This window comes from Amyelois transitella, chromosome 29, assembly GCF_032362555.1.
Source record: "Amyelois transitella isolate CPQ chromosome 29, ilAmyTran1.1, whole genome shotgun sequence".
Classification (NCBI taxonomy): domain Eukaryota; kingdom Metazoa; phylum Arthropoda; class Insecta; order Lepidoptera; family Pyralidae; genus Amyelois; species Amyelois transitella.
This window is the reverse complement of record NC_083532.1, coordinates 4,866,702-4,882,364: the sequence shown is the minus strand read 5'-3', so window position 1 is coordinate 4,882,364 and position 15,663 is coordinate 4,866,702. Positions and strand designations below refer to the sequence as shown.

Genomic DNA, 15,663 nt, shown 5'->3' with positions numbered 1-15,663 from the left:
GGGGTAGACAGCCAGTACTCTTGAAAATAGGTACTACCAGTATTCACGCCACGTTCAGCTGTTTGGCTTAGTGATACCTACAATTATGATTCAAATGTAGTGACAGGTTGCTAGCCCGTCGCTTAAAATAATTTCAATTTAATAAGCCTATCCCTTAGTCGCCTTTTACGACATCTATGGGTACAGTTCCTATACTTTTTATTCTATTGGCTCCCGGACCACCGGCACTTATTTATTTTTCAAAATAAGATTGTATTTTTAGAAATGGATCCCAAAAGTTGATTCCAATCCCGCGCATGCGTACACTAATGCAATAAACATCATAGTAAATCCGCTTGCTAACGGTCTGCGCGGGCGCGTGGCCTACATACTACATACCTGCGTACGCGCAGCCGCGCAGGTGAAGACACGAGCTACCTGCTGAGGGTAATAACAATGGGCGATAAGACATACAGACATTTTTAGTGTTAATCTATATATATATATATATATATATACATACATACATATTGTCACGTCTATATCCCTTGCGGGGAAGACAGAGCCAACAGTCTTGAAAAGACTGAATGGCCACGTTCAGCTATTTGGCTTAATGATGGAATTGAGTATATATATATATATTTATATATATTTACAATATATATATATATATAATATATATATATACATACATACATACATACATAAAATCACGCCTCTTTCCTGGACGGGTAGGCAGAGACTACCTCTTTCCACTTGCCACGATCTCTGCCTTCTTCGCTTCATCCACATTCATAACTCTCTTCATGCAAGCTCGGCGGTTTCTGGTACTTTTGACCTGGCCTTTTACCAGGACGTCCTTAATTTGATCACAAGATACGTTTGTCTAGAATTATTATAAAATTCGTTTGAAACTCATAATGTTATTTGCATAATTTGAAACTCGTAATAACTGTCACGTAACTGTTAAAAACTTCTCCAAAAGTGGGTTCAAATGATTTAAAACCTGAATGTGAGGTTATCGAACTGTATACATAGAATGTCTTTTGAAAAACATAAAATCTATACTAATATTATAAAGCGGAAGAGTTTGTTTACATATAACCACGTCTATATCCCTTGCGAGGTAGACAGAGCCAACAGTCTTGAAAAGACTTATAAGCCACGTTCAGCAATTTGGCTTTAAAATAGAATTGAGATTCAAATAGTGACAGGTTGCTAGCCCATCGCCTAAAAGAAGAATCCCAAGTTTATAAGCCTACTTCTTAGTCGCCTTTTACGACATCCATGGGAGAGAGATGGAGTGGTCCTATTCTTTTTTTCTATTGTGCCGAGAACCACACGGCAAGAGTTTGTTTGTTTGTTTGAACGCGCTAATCTCAGGAACTACTGGTTCGAATTGAAAAAGTCACGTCTACATCCCTTGCGGGGTAGACAGAGCCAACAGTCTTGAAATTGAAAATGGATGAATAATTGGTTTGCCCAGATGAACACAGCTTGCAAAACATAATTCTCCTGCCGGATTTGGCATCTAGTTCGCGACACGGTGACTAAAGGATGTTCCGACTCTTGCGCAACAGTTGCGACTGCAAAATGCGTCATACATAATGTGGCAACATTGTAATGTGTGTTGAATGGGAGTGTTTGTGTAACATAATTTACAGTGCGACACAAAAAAAAAACACAAAAACTTCTTTAAAATAAATAAAAAAAAAAAACGGTTTGTACATTTTTCCATGTAGACAGACTCCAGGAGAAATAATATTAACATACTTACTTACATACATATCTTAGATAATAATCGTAATCTTCATACAATATCTCTCTTATTTAATATCCTTTTTTTTATCATACTTTTCCGAACTATTTTCATGAAAATTTCTCGTTCCGTGAGACGAATAGTCGCATGCGATCTCATTACATACATACACGTCTATATACCATGCGGGGTAGACAGAGCCAATAGTCTTGAAAAGTAATGGCTGAGAGGCTATGTTCAGTATGACTTAATGATGGAATTGAGATTCAAATAGAGACAGGTTTCTAGCACATCGCTTAAAAGAATAATTAGTCGCCTTTTATGACATCCATGGGAAAGAGAAGGAGTGGTCCTATTTTTTTTCACACGGCACATCGTACATTATCTAGGTTCATTATCGGTTTCTGGCGGTAGAAATCCAACTTGGCTCTGTATACCTCGTAAAGGATAGACGTGTCTTGTATGTAAAGATCAAAACAAATATAGACTCGAATAAACATACGGCTACATAACGGTGCGAATTCCTAGTGACATACAATGCGCATGCGTTTATAAAATTGGCACGTATCCAAATCGCGCAGTGCGCGTAAGCAATACTTAATTACCTTACTGTATTAGAATAGAATAGAATTATTTTCAAAATTGGATACAAGGTATCACTTATTGACGTCACATCACTTAAATCTAATTATAACTACTACCGCTTCCAAAGCGCATGTGTAGAAGAAGCGGCGGAACAAACTACACTGCAGCATTTTCATCGGACGTCAATATACAAATATAGATCTCTTAAATCTAAATCATGGACGAATGCACATTGTCTACATTAAAAAAACATGAATGAATGTAGAACTAGTATTGTACACCCTAGGTTGTCTAAAATACATCCTTACATACCTATTAGGCGGCCTCTGTGGCGCAGCGGTGGTACGCTTGTCTGCGACACCGGAGGCCCCGGGTTCGAATCCCGGCCAGGGCATGACGAGAAACGAACTTTCTCTGATTGGCCCGGGTCGTGGATGTTAATCTATATAAGTTTTTATTATAAAATATAGTATCGTTGAGTTAGTATCTCGTAACACAAGTCTCGAATTTACTTCGAGGCTAACTCAATCTGGGTAATTTGTCCCGTGTATATTTTATTTTATACCACTGCAATAGTAACGTTTTCACCCGAAACGTCGCTCCCGCTCAATAACTACACATACATATAAGCACGTCAATATCCCTTGCGGGTAAGACAGAGGCAACAGTCTCGAAAAGACTGAAAGGCCACGTTCAGCTATTTACGGCTTCATGATGAAATTTAGATTCAAATAGTGACAGGTTGCTAGCCCATCGCCTACAAGAGGAATCCCAAGTTTATAAGGCTATCCCTTAGTCGCCTTTTACGACATCCATGGAAAAGAGAGGAGTGGTCCTATTCTTTATTTATTTATTTATGTACACACAGAAAACATCGAAACTGATAAACAGAAGAAACAAAATTACAAAGGTACTGCTTATTTCAAAAGAAATCTCTTCCAGCAGACCCGAGATAGGAAACATGATGGAAAGGGTGTCAGGCGTGTACTCCACTCACACAACTAATAATAGACATACATAAACAAATAAGTGCATATATAAAATATAATAAAATACATATATAAATACAAAATAATAAACTTACATAAAATATGTACTTCTATTCTTTTTTCTATTGTTACCGGGAACCACACGGCACGACAATTATTAAGTGATATGAAGTATCCCATAATAATGAATAAAATTTTTGTATTTGAATTTGTAACGGGCACTATAATGTATACTGATTTTAAAATCTTTTGTTTCAGACACCCAAATGTAAACATACAGTGATGTGACGAAATGTGACGTAATGGGATGGACAAAAGCGTGTGTTAGTAGTGACAACAAGATGGCGGGCGTCGTGAAATGGCGGCCAAGATGGCGCCGTGCCGCCATTTTGTTTGTGGCGTTGCTGCAAGTTGTCAACGGTGAGTTTGTTTTATTTTATTATCCACACTAATAATAAAGAGGAAAGATTTGTATTTTTGTATGTTTGTGTGGAATTAACTCAAAAACTACTGGTCCGATTTTGATAAAATTTGGCACAGATATAGAATAGACCTTCAAAAGTGACATAGGCATAAATTTGTTTTTACTCTTTGTTTATTTTAAAAAAAACACAAAGATATGTCCACCCGTGCGAAGCCGGGTGCGGGCCGCTAGTATACTATATGTTGCCCGCGACTCAAACAATGCGGAAACAGTGCGGAATTATATCGTAAATCTTCTTATTAGACTTCTTAAAACACATCTTTTAACGTCTTACATCGTACCACAGACTCCATATTCTACATATGAATCTCTTAATGTTGCCAGCGTTAAAATAAGCAAGAGGTCAGCTAACAAAAAAAGGATTTAAATAAAAAAAGGACAAAACAAAACTTCTCCCACATATACATACATACATACATAAAATCACGCCTCTTTCCCGGAGGGGTAGACAGAGAGTACCTCTTTACACATGCCACGATCTCTGCATACTTCCTTCACTTCATCCACATTCATAACTCTCTTCATGCAAGCTCGGCGGTTTTGGGTACTTTTGACCTGACCCTTTACCAGGACGTCCTTAATTTGATCAAGATACGTTCGTCTAGGTCTTCCCACTCCACACATATACATATACCTATTATTAAAATTTTATGTATAGTCAAACCATCAAATTTTCTAAGATGGCCGAGTCACTGAACCACTAAATACCGGGTTAATGGCCGGAGAACCTTGGTCCGTTCCGGTTGAAGTACCATGACGAGGCACGACACATCTTAGCACGATCTCTTCCTTGTCCGCGCCTTCTTTCCCGTAAAAATGGTATGAGAAATGTAATAATAGTGCCGTGTATTTCCAGGCACCAATACAAAAAAGAATAGAACCACTCCATCTCTTTCCCATGGATGTCGTAAAAGGCGACTAAGGGATAGGCTTACAAACTTGGGATTCTATTTTAGGCGATGGGCTAGCAACCTGTCACTATTTGAATATCATTTCTTTCATTAAGCCAAATAGCTGAACGTAGCCATTCAGTCTTTTCAAGACTGTTGGCTCTGTTTACCCCGCAAGGGATATAGACGTGACCATGTGTATGTATGTATGTAGAAATGTAATATTTGGGGTTCTGAAGTCGAATAGATGAAAAATTTCATTCTATTGTAATGCTGTAGCGAGAGCGATGATTCGGCTCGACCGCCACCAAAGGGAAGATCTTCCGCCAGGCTGGAGTGACGCCTGGGGAACCGCGCGACAGACGATGTTGTGTCGGAGGTTGTATTTATGCTCCAATCCGTGAGATCTTTGCTTGCACGATTTAGGTCTTTTGCTGTTTTTGTCAGCGTCGTCATTTCTACATACAAATAAACATACTTTCGCATTTGTGATATTAGCTCGGATCGGGACGAGTCGAGATGTCTACATCATATACATACATACATACATAAAATCACGCCTCTTTCCCGGAGCGGTAGGCAGAGACTACCTCTTTCCACTTGCCACGATCTCTGCACACTTCCATCGCTTCATCCACATTTCACATCCACATCCATTTTTCGGATACTTTTCTTGATCATATCATTAATTCAAATGTCAAGCACATCAGAACCACGAGGCGTATCAGTGAAAGTACGTCTGTCTGTCATTGTTCAGTTATGTCACCGTTTCGAAACGAACGGGGTTCGACTCCCGGTTACAAAACGTGTCATTATGTTGACTTCAAGAAGATGACTTCTATAAATAGATGGTATTTAGGTGGAATAAGTATATTATAAACTTTGTATTCTTCTTTTAGGCGATGTGCTAGCAACATGTCACTTTTTTTAATCTCAATTCTATTGTTAAGCTAGGTAGCTAGCAACTTATTGGTCGTCCATTACAGCAAGATTCACACACACAGTGCCGTGTGGTTCCCGGCACCATTACAAAAAAGAATAGGACCACTCCATCTCTTTCCCACGGATGTCGTAAAAGGCAACTAAGGGATAGGCTTATAAACTTGGGATTCCTCTTCTAGGCGATGGGCTAGCAACATGTCGCTTTTTTGAATCTCAATTCTATCGTTAAGCAAGCTGAACGTGGCCTTTCAGTCTTTTCAAGACTGTTGGCTCTGTCTACCCCGCAAGCTATAAAGACGTGATCATATGTATGTATGTATGTTTCCACACACAGGGCGTCATGGTGAAATGCCTGCGATCCCATGATGCCCTCAAAATGGCAAGGGCACACGGAGGGGTTTTAGTGGGTAGGCTGGTACATTAGGTGCCAGGAGTTCCACACTCTCCGGGGTGAAGACCCGGGAGGTTGTCCGTTAAAAGGATTTCATACATACATACATACATATAATCACATCTATATCCCTTGCGGGGTAGAGCCTACAGTCTTGTAAAGACTGATAGGCCACGTTCAGCTATTTGGCTATAAAAAGGATTTCCCCTTCGATAAAAAAAATGGCTACCACTGCGTCGTAAGAGCCGACGCTTACTCACGCGTGTTGTGTACTCAAAAACGAACTAACGGATAGACCCGAATACATAAACTTGTTTATTTGAATCCGAATTGTGTATTTGCTAAGAATGTTTGTGTCGTCATTCGTATATGTATGTTTTTTAAGGTAGACAATGTGCATTCGTCCACGATTCAGAGATCTATATTTGTAAATTGACGTCCTATGAAAATGCTGCAGTGTAGTTTGTTCCGCCGCTTCTTCTACACATGCTCTTTGGAAGCGGCAGTAGATATAATTAGATATAAGTGCTGTGACGTCAATAAGTGATACCTTGTTTTCAATTTTGTATCCGTTTATATTGTTAGCGTCACCTCACCACATCCCTGGTGAGGAGTCATTCATACATATGGTCACGTCTATGTCCCTTGCGGGGTAGACAGAGCCAACAGTCCTAAAAAAAAGACTGATTGGCCACATTCAGCTATTGGGCTTAATGATGGAAATGAGATTTAAATAGTGACAGCTGAACGTGGCCTATCACTCTTTGCGGGATTGATAGCTCTGTCTACCCCACAAGGGATATAGACGTGATTATACATATGTATGTATGTAACAAACAATTCGGCTCAATATAAAATTGTAACTAAGTAAATCAGAAATGGAAAGTCATCCGGTTGTCGTGACTCGTCGAAAGTAAATCACAAACACTATTTCTGGTCCGCGCGTTTGTTTATAATAAACTAGCTGACAGCCCACGACTATGTCCAATCCAATCGCATTCCTCTTTTTCCTCTTGGAATTAGTCCCGGTTGTGTCCTGGTCACTATTCTTTAGTGCCGGGAACCACACGGCACAAATTTTTTGTGTTTGTCTATTCTCATAATTTCTTCATTTTGATTATAAACGTGGCGACTAGTTTTCAAAATAGGATACGAGGTACTATCGCTTATTGTCGTCAACGTAACTTAAGTAATATTATATATACCACCTCTTCCAAAGCGCGTGTAGAAAAAGCGGCGTAACAACTACATTGCAACATTTTCAGTATCACAACAACATACATACATAAAATCACGCCTCTTTCCCGGAGGGGTAGGCAGAGACTACCTCTTTCCACTTGCCACGATCCCTGCATACTTCCCTTGCCTCATCCACATTCATAACTCACAACAATATCAATTATAAGATATATTTTTTTTCTGATTTCAGGTTACGAAGAAATGTACACAATATCGCATCTGTCGCCAAAGTCCTCAACAGACCAGCTGTCTTTGGATACGGTCCTGCAAACGAGTCAGATAGAAAACCTAGCATTTAGTATAGAACCTAGCGCCAAAATAGAAGGCATAGAAGATTTCTTACCAGATGATGTTATAAATGATGTAGAAAAAGAAAACCATTTGAGAGTAGAAAGATCAGCGGATCCAAACAGAGAATCAAGATCAATTAACATTGACGAGATACCATCGTCTAACAACGAAATTGACAACGAATTAGAGTTACACAACAAAAGGAAGTATTACGAAATACGTCCGACTAGAACCAATGATTATTTGAGAAGCAATGATGATATTATAATGTCCTCTGAGGGTTTTGGGGATAGACTGGAGTTTAGGTTTCCGGGGGAAGCGAAAAGGGTCCCGATAGCTCGAGCATTGCCGGTGCCGGGACCCAGGATCAAGCCTACTGCAGTGCAGCCGACGTTTGCGACGGCAACTTATAGAGAACAAGGCCGACAGAACACGGAAATTCAAAACATAATCACTGGCATTGTCAAACTTCTAAATGGAAATGTTAATGTACAAGCAAATTCTCAACTGTTAAACGGTAGGCCTGGTAGACCCATGGCTTCCAGAATAAATAACAGAGGCCCACCGAGAATCTCTGATGTACCACCTTTGCCTGAATTCGAGAAAGTTACTCCGCCAGCTCACGCTTATCACCCTACCAGGACACCGCCACCGTATCCTTTCGATAGACCACCTCATCAAGGTGTCAATTTGCCTGAGCAAATTGTACCACCTCTTAATCACAGACCAGGTATCTATAGACCTATGCCTCCATGGCAGAGACCTAGGCCAAGGCCGCCAATGAAGAGGCCTAATCCTGGTCTTCCTATGTACAAACCTACCTTACCTTTACCTCTAGATCTTCCCGAAGAAGACAAAAGGCCAGAGGGAGAGGCCGCTATTAACGAAAACGAGCATTCTGAAAACAACATTCATCACGAAGACACAGATCCTGAACCTGAGACTCAAGAAGATAAAATAACAACCATATCTGACACAACTACCTCAACGTCAACAACAACAGAAGCAACAACACCATCAACTGAAAAAACTACAACAGAGAAGACGACCACAGAAATTACAACATCAACGGAAAAGTCCACAACCACGACACAGAAACCTACCGAGAAACCAAAGACAACGACTGAAAAACCAAAAACTACAACTGAACGAGCAACAACAGAGAGAGTAGCAACAACGTCGACAACGGAAAAAGCTAAAACTGAAAAGCCGGTTAAAGTTGACAAAGAAAAGAAGATAAACACATTGGAAAAAGATAAGTTCGTTAAAGATAAATACAAAATTGTCGATGACAAGTCACAGAATAGGACCAAAAACGAGACTGCGGTAGAATCTATAATTGAATCGTCTATTTCTGAGAGTAAGCCGTCTGTTGCTTCATCCATTGCGGCGCCGACACCAACTGAAGGTTTGATATCGCACGCTCCAGTCGTCAATGTATCGGCTACACAGAATGATATTGCTTCATCGACAATAAACTCTCAACCATTACCACGTAAGTTTCAGTTTATTTACCTATCAATATTGGATCATTATTCGTACTAAAGTTATTATCACTTCCAAGACCTTAGCACTTACCACTAATTTCGAAGTTATTAAGTGTCTTCTTGTCTACATAATGTGGTGTAGCAGTTGACGCATTTTTTATAATCAGGAGGCCATTGGTTTACAAGTAACTGTGGACGAATTTTGAAGTCGCCCGGTTAGAATGCGAGGTTTGAATCTCACCTCGGAGAATAACTATTTTAAAAGTTATGTACATTAGTTTGAATACTCACTGATGTTCTTACGGTGACAGAAACATCGTGAGGAAACCTGCACATTCAGGCAACTGTATGTGTAGCCATGATCGATCCATTACGGGTAAGGTTTACCTGCAAAGGTTGCGGAGGTCAGACGGGAGTCGCTTCGTGTAATAACCTGACTCACCCAATCCAGGATCCATGGTTAAAGGCATACCCCGGCTCCTCTCCAGAGTGGTGAGGATGCAACCGGGACTAAAGCCAGGAGGAAGAAAGAGGATGTAGGCCATTGGTTCAAATTTCTTAGGGCTACACTACTATGATTCTTAATTCCCCAGGGCTTCTCTCCCATGGAATTTTTAGGAAAAAGGCTATATATATATTAGGTGCCGTGTGGTTCCCCGCACCAATAAAAAAAGAATAGGACCACTCCATCTCGTTCCAACGGATGTCGTAAAAGGCGACTAAAGGAAAGGCTTATATAATTACCTACTTGGGATTCTTATTTTAGGCGATGGGCTAGCAACCTGCCACTATATTAATCTCAATTCCATCATAAAGCCAAACGTAGCCTATCAGTCATTTCAAGACTGTTGGCTCTGTCTACCCCGCAAGGGATATAGACGTGATTATATGTATGTATGTATGTATATTAATTTACCTTTCAGCGTCCCAAGGTATACCTTACCAGCCGTACCGCCCTCGTCCAGGCATAGTTCTGGATGACCCAGACTTTAAACCCCACGGATCAAGGTACCGCCCCGAAGCATCAGTCATCACGGCCGCTGAGACCAGACTGCCAGGTTACGGGGAGATATTTGACGTGACCCTCACTGCTATCCAGGGGGAGAAGGGGTCGGGGGGGAAGAATATTGGTGAGTGAGATTGTTTTTGAATGTTTTTTTTGTGCCTTTAAATGGTTTTTTGCGCTGTTTCTTGTGCCAATATCTGTGCCGCGTGGTTCCCGACATTTCAGAATAGGTCAATCCATATCTTTCCCATGGATGTCGTATAAGGCTCCTAAAGGAATGGCTAATAGAATAGAATAGATTTATTTTCCAAATTCTATACAAGGTATCACTTATTGACGTCACATCACTTAAATCTAATTATAACTACTACCCCTTACAAAACGCATGTGTAAAAGGCGACTAAGGCTTATATACTTGAGATCCCTCTTTTACGCGACTATTTATACAATATCACTATTTGTATCTCAATTCCATCATCAAGCCATACATCAGAACGTGGCCTTCCAATCTTTTCAAGACTGTTACCTCTGTCTGCCCCGCGGGACACATAGACGTGATCATATATCAAGTTACGTCAACCCTTTCCATTCCCAGTACACATCGGTAACCGCCCAGCGGTTTCCGATCACGACGACATCATAGTGTCAGCGTCTGGAGAACAAGGGTTTGTGTCCATCGACGGGAAAAGGACATATCTGAACTTGTTCGACACCAGCGCCACGGCCAGCATCAGGCCGACCAAAGTGCAGAGCTTGCCGCAATCTGGTTAGTGCAAAAACTTCTTCTTTTTTGACATGACAACGTCTTATAATTAACTAGAGGCCGCCCGCGACTTCGTCCGCATGGAAACCCTATCAATCCCGCGGGAACTCTGGGATAAAAAGTAGCCTATGTGTTATTCTGGGTCTTCAGCTACCTACATACCAAATTTCATGGTAATCGGTTCAGTAGTTTTTGCGTGAAAGAGTAACAAACATCCATACAAACTTTCGCCTTTATAATAGTATAGTAGGATAGTAGGATTCTTATAAAATTTTGACTCATGCGGCGTTACCTCGCTCTGAGGCGTTCCATGTGAGGCTTGAAGTGCAAGCGAGAGCGCGTAACGAGCGACAAAGAGGCACAATCGGCCTTCGCGTTCGGCAGCGTTCGACATCCGTCTCTCTCCCACTTGAGTGAGCGATGCGTCTGCGCCGACAGTTACTATATTATAGTACATTTACATGTTTTGGTCGAGTATCAAGTGCAGTGAAAAGTGAATGTGGTGTATCAGTATTTTCTTAAGACGTTGTTACGTTCAACTATCGTTAGTAAAACGACTCTACAGACAGCCGATTTTTTTTTGAAGTTGCTTAATTAGTTGGAACCTGCTTTTTTTTTTGTTGTGGTTCCCGGCACCAATACAAAAAAGAATAGGACCACTCCATCTCTTTCCCATGGATGTCGTGAAAGGCGACCAAGGGATAGGCTTGTAAACTTGAGATACTTTTTTTGGCCGATGGGCTAGCAACCTGTCACTATTTGAATCTCAATTCCATCGTGAAGCCATACAGCTGAACGTGGCCTATCAGTCTTTACAAGACTGTTGGCCCTGTCTACCCCGCAAGGGATAAAGACTTGACTATATGCTATATGTATGTATGTTTTTTTTTGCTGTGAGTACCGTGTGGTTCCACGCACTTTAATAGAATTGGACCACTCCCATGTCTCACCCGTGGATGTAGTGAAAGGCGATTAATGGAATGCCGAATAAACTTTGGATTCTTCTTGCAGGTTAGCAATCCATTGTGAAGCCATACAGCTGAACGTGGCCTTGCAGTCTTTTCGAGACTCTTGGCTCTATCTACCCTGTAATATCTTCCAGTTAGGATTCTCTATATGTTTATTAAACTATTTTTTACGTCTTTCCAGCCCCACCACAAACCCCACCACCTCTAGGCCCAGCGTTGGGCACCGGCGTCGCGATCCCCACAGACGATGTCCCACAGCCGCCCAGAAGACCAGCGCCAGCCCACAGACCTAACACTGGGTATAGAAGACCCCAGCCTACGGTCAGGTAAGATCATAACTCCTTCCACCCAAAGGTTGACTGGAAGAGATTGCATTAGCGATAAGTCCGCCTTTGTACCCAGAAGGCTAGCGCAAGCCCACAGACCTAACCCTGGGTATAGAAGACCACAGCCAACAGTCAGGTAAGACCATCTGCCGTGGTATAACTAAAATGCCGTTATCTGACATCAGGATTTACACCTTTTTTACCAGTAAAATAAGAAAAAATAATCTCTTTCGATCTGTATATATACGACTTTTTGGTACCTTTAAGTCATAAATAGGCGTTCGCATTGATGAATGGCATCAGTTTAAATTTTTACCGCAGTTTTTGACGTTTTACTTAAAACAAGGATTTGGCAGATAACGGCATTTTAGTTATACCAGGGCAGCCATAACTCCTTCCACCCAAAGGTTGACTGGAAGAGATTGCATTAGCGATAAGTCTGCCTTTGTACTATCTTCATCTGTTTTATGTTGTTTTGTATGTTTTACTCTTACGGTGCAATACATACATACATATGGTCACGTCTATATCTGTTGCGGGGTAGACAGAGCCAATAGTGTTAAAAAGACTGAATGGCCACGTTCAGCTGTTTGGCTTAATGATAGAATTGAGATTCAAATAGTGACAGGTTGCTAGCCCATCGTCTAGAAAAGAATCCTAAGTTTATAAGGCGATTGCTTTGCAACCTGTAGTTACTTGTATCTCAATTCTATCGTAAAGCCAAACAGCTAAACGTGGGCTATCAGTCTCTTCAGGACTCTTGGCCCTGTCTTGCCCGCAAAATATATAGACGTGACTATATGTATGTATTCATATCAAATATAAAAAAAAAATATCTCGTTGTAACAGGATCGACACATGCATCGTTGGTGATGATTCCACTTGTGATCAGGCGCAGAATGAGATGTGCAGAACTGAAGCTGGTAAGTGATAGAATAGAATAGAATAGATTTATTTTCAAAATTGGATACAAGGTATCACTTATTGACGTCACATCACTTAAATCTAATTATAACTACTACCGCTTCCAAAGCGCATGTGTCTTCTACACAAGCGGCGGAACAAACTACACTGCAGCATTTTCATCGGATGTCAATTATTATATATATTATACATATTCTCGTTTGAGAAAGAACCTGTGGTGTGACCACGATCCTAGATTGTGAAGTCAGCTTTTTAATTTTCAATCAAAAAGTACATACATACATACATAAAATCACGCCTCTTTCACGGAGGGGCAGAGACCACCTCTTTCCACTTGCCACGATCTCTGCATATTTCCTTCGCTTCATCCACATTCATAACTCTCTTCATGCAAGCTCGGCGGTTTCGGGTACTTTTGACCTGACCCTTTACCAGGACGTCCTTAATTTGATCAAGATACGTTCGTCTAGGTCTTCCCACTCCGACCTTTCCCTCCACACTCTCCTTGTATTTCTGCTTAGTCAACCTGCTTTCATTCATCCTCTCCACATGACCGAACCACATCCACATGACATACATCTAATCTAATATATTTAAACGAGCAATTCTTGTATATATATAATCAGGATCTCGGAAACGGCTCCAACGATTTCCATGAAAGTTACAGATTAGGGGCTTTTCGGCTCAAGGAATCGATTTACCAAGGTCCTAGGTTCGAGAGAAGCTCGGTTCTCAAGATATATAAACATTTTAAAACACCGCGTTTTAAGAAACTATATCAACGCCATCTGTAGTAGACCGAGCAAAGCTCGGTCAACCAGGTACTTAGAGTAAAAGAAACAATTTTTTAACCCAAATTGTTTTTGGTCATCCCCAATGCCAGGTATATCTAGCTGCCAATGCCGCCCAGGGTTCTCTCGGCGTCTCCACCGCGACCCGTGCCGGAGGGTGGTGGCGCTACTCCTCAGTCTGAGGGTTGACAGGCTCTATGATAGGAAGGTGAGTTCATATTGAGTTGACGTGCCAGTAAATATAATTGTACGTAGAACACGTAGTAAACCAAACGGCATTAAGTCCGCCTTTTGTACATTTTTGTTTTTTGTGCAATAAAGTTTAAATAAATAAATAAATAAATAAATAAACGCTCAGCGAGGTCACTCACAATTTACCTTAGTTTATAAGCTGTTGATTAATCTATATACTAATATTATAAAGCTGAAGAATTTGTTTGCGCTAATCACAGGAACTACTGGTTAGAATAGAAAAAATATTTTTGAGTTGAATAGACCATTTATCGAGGAAGGCTTTAGGCTATATAACATCACGCTTCAACTATAAGGAGCGAGAAAATAATGGAAAATTAAAAAAAAAACGGGTAAAACATACGTATAATCTCGTCTATATCCCTTGCGGGGCAGACAGAGCCGACAGTCTTGAAAAGACTGATAGGCCACGTTCAGCTGTTTGGTTAAATACAATTTTAAAATTGAAATTCATATAGTGACAGGACGCTTAAAGATGAATCTCAAGTTTATAAACCTATTCCTTAGTCGCCTTTCACGACATCCATGGGAAGGAGATGAAGTTTTAATCTTTTTTTTCATTGTTGGCGGGAACAACACAGCACTTTTAGCTTTAAATAAAACTAAATCAATTATTTTATTTAAAAAGATTTGCGACCTATTAAAATCCTCATACTTAGTTAGTTATTTGAAAAGTGCTTTTTCTTCATTTTAAATAACGAATTTTGTATAATAATGTATTTTACAGGTGGTGTGGGACCCCAAGTTGTCAGACAAGGAGTCTGATCCGTACCAACAGCTAAGCTACGAAGCTATCAGAGCTGTAAGTGGTCAAAACTTTATACTTTTTACATACATACATACATATGGTCACGTCTATATCCCTTGCGGGGTAGACAGAGCCAACAGTCTTGAAAAGACTGAATGGCCACGTTCAGCTATTTGGCTTTATGATGGAATTGAGATTCAAATAGTGACAGGTTGCTAGCCCATCGCCTAAAAAAGAATCTCAAGTTTGTAAACCTATCCCTTAGTCGCCTTTTACGACATCCATGGGAAAGAGATTGAGTGGTCTTATCATTTTTTGTATTGGTGCCGGGAACCACACGGCACTTATTACTTTTTATTTATTAAATGCTCCACTTACAAACCAGGAAGGCGGACTGAAGTGAAGACTCACTATCACACAAACACATAATTTGTATGTACCTTATTCAAATAAGACACGTTAAGGTAGAATTTCAGGTCAATAGTACCTTAAACCGACGAATATTCATGAAAATTATGCGAATTAAAAGAAGTACGTATCTTGTTGTGTAAATTTTGGTGACAGCGGTGGGATAGCTTATTTCATATCCTGGCGTTTGTACCCGCTGTGTCATTACTAGGGTGGAGCTCAAGGTTCGTCTGATGACGATCCTGGAGTGGGCTAGTCTGGTAATATACGAAGCTACTGCCGCGTGCTCTACGCGGTCTTATAGGAAAACTTAAAATATAATAGATTTATTTTCAAAATTGGATACAAGGTATCACTTATTGACGTCACTAACACTTATTGACGTCACAACACTTACAAACATTTATTTATCTTGCTCTGGGCCAACGCCAATCTCCTGTT

At 40.5% G+C, this 15,663-nt stretch overlaps 2 protein-coding genes across 2 annotated transcripts in view; both read left to right on the top strand.

Moving 5' to 3' along the window:
• LOC106138583 (uncharacterized transmembrane protein DDB_G0289901) overlaps nucleotides 1–15,663 on the top strand; it is a 429,961-nt gene that overhangs the window by 163,105 nt on the left and 251,193 nt on the right. The gene's annotated exons all lie outside the window — the stretch shown is intronic.
• The window catches only part of LOC106138575 (uncharacterized), a 34,227-nt gene that overhangs the window by 7,409 nt on the left and 11,155 nt on the right, over nucleotides 1–15,663 (top strand). Inside the window, exons 2-9 of the mRNA XM_060952708.1 lie at nucleotides 3,571–3,732; nucleotides 7,449–9,044; nucleotides 9,960–10,166; nucleotides 10,638–10,808; nucleotides 11,955–12,099; nucleotides 12,949–13,022; nucleotides 13,907–14,022; nucleotides 14,794–14,868. Of these exons, the coding sequence (XP_060808691.1) occupies nucleotides 3,615–3,732; nucleotides 7,449–9,044; nucleotides 9,960–10,166; nucleotides 10,638–10,808; nucleotides 11,955–12,099; nucleotides 12,949–13,022; nucleotides 13,907–14,022; nucleotides 14,794–14,868 (2,502 nt within the window). The 5' untranslated portion in view covers nucleotides 3,571–3,614. The remainder of the gene's footprint in view (nucleotides 1–3,570; nucleotides 3,733–7,448; nucleotides 9,045–9,959; nucleotides 10,167–10,637; nucleotides 10,809–11,954; nucleotides 12,100–12,948; nucleotides 13,023–13,906; nucleotides 14,023–14,793; nucleotides 14,869–15,663) is intronic.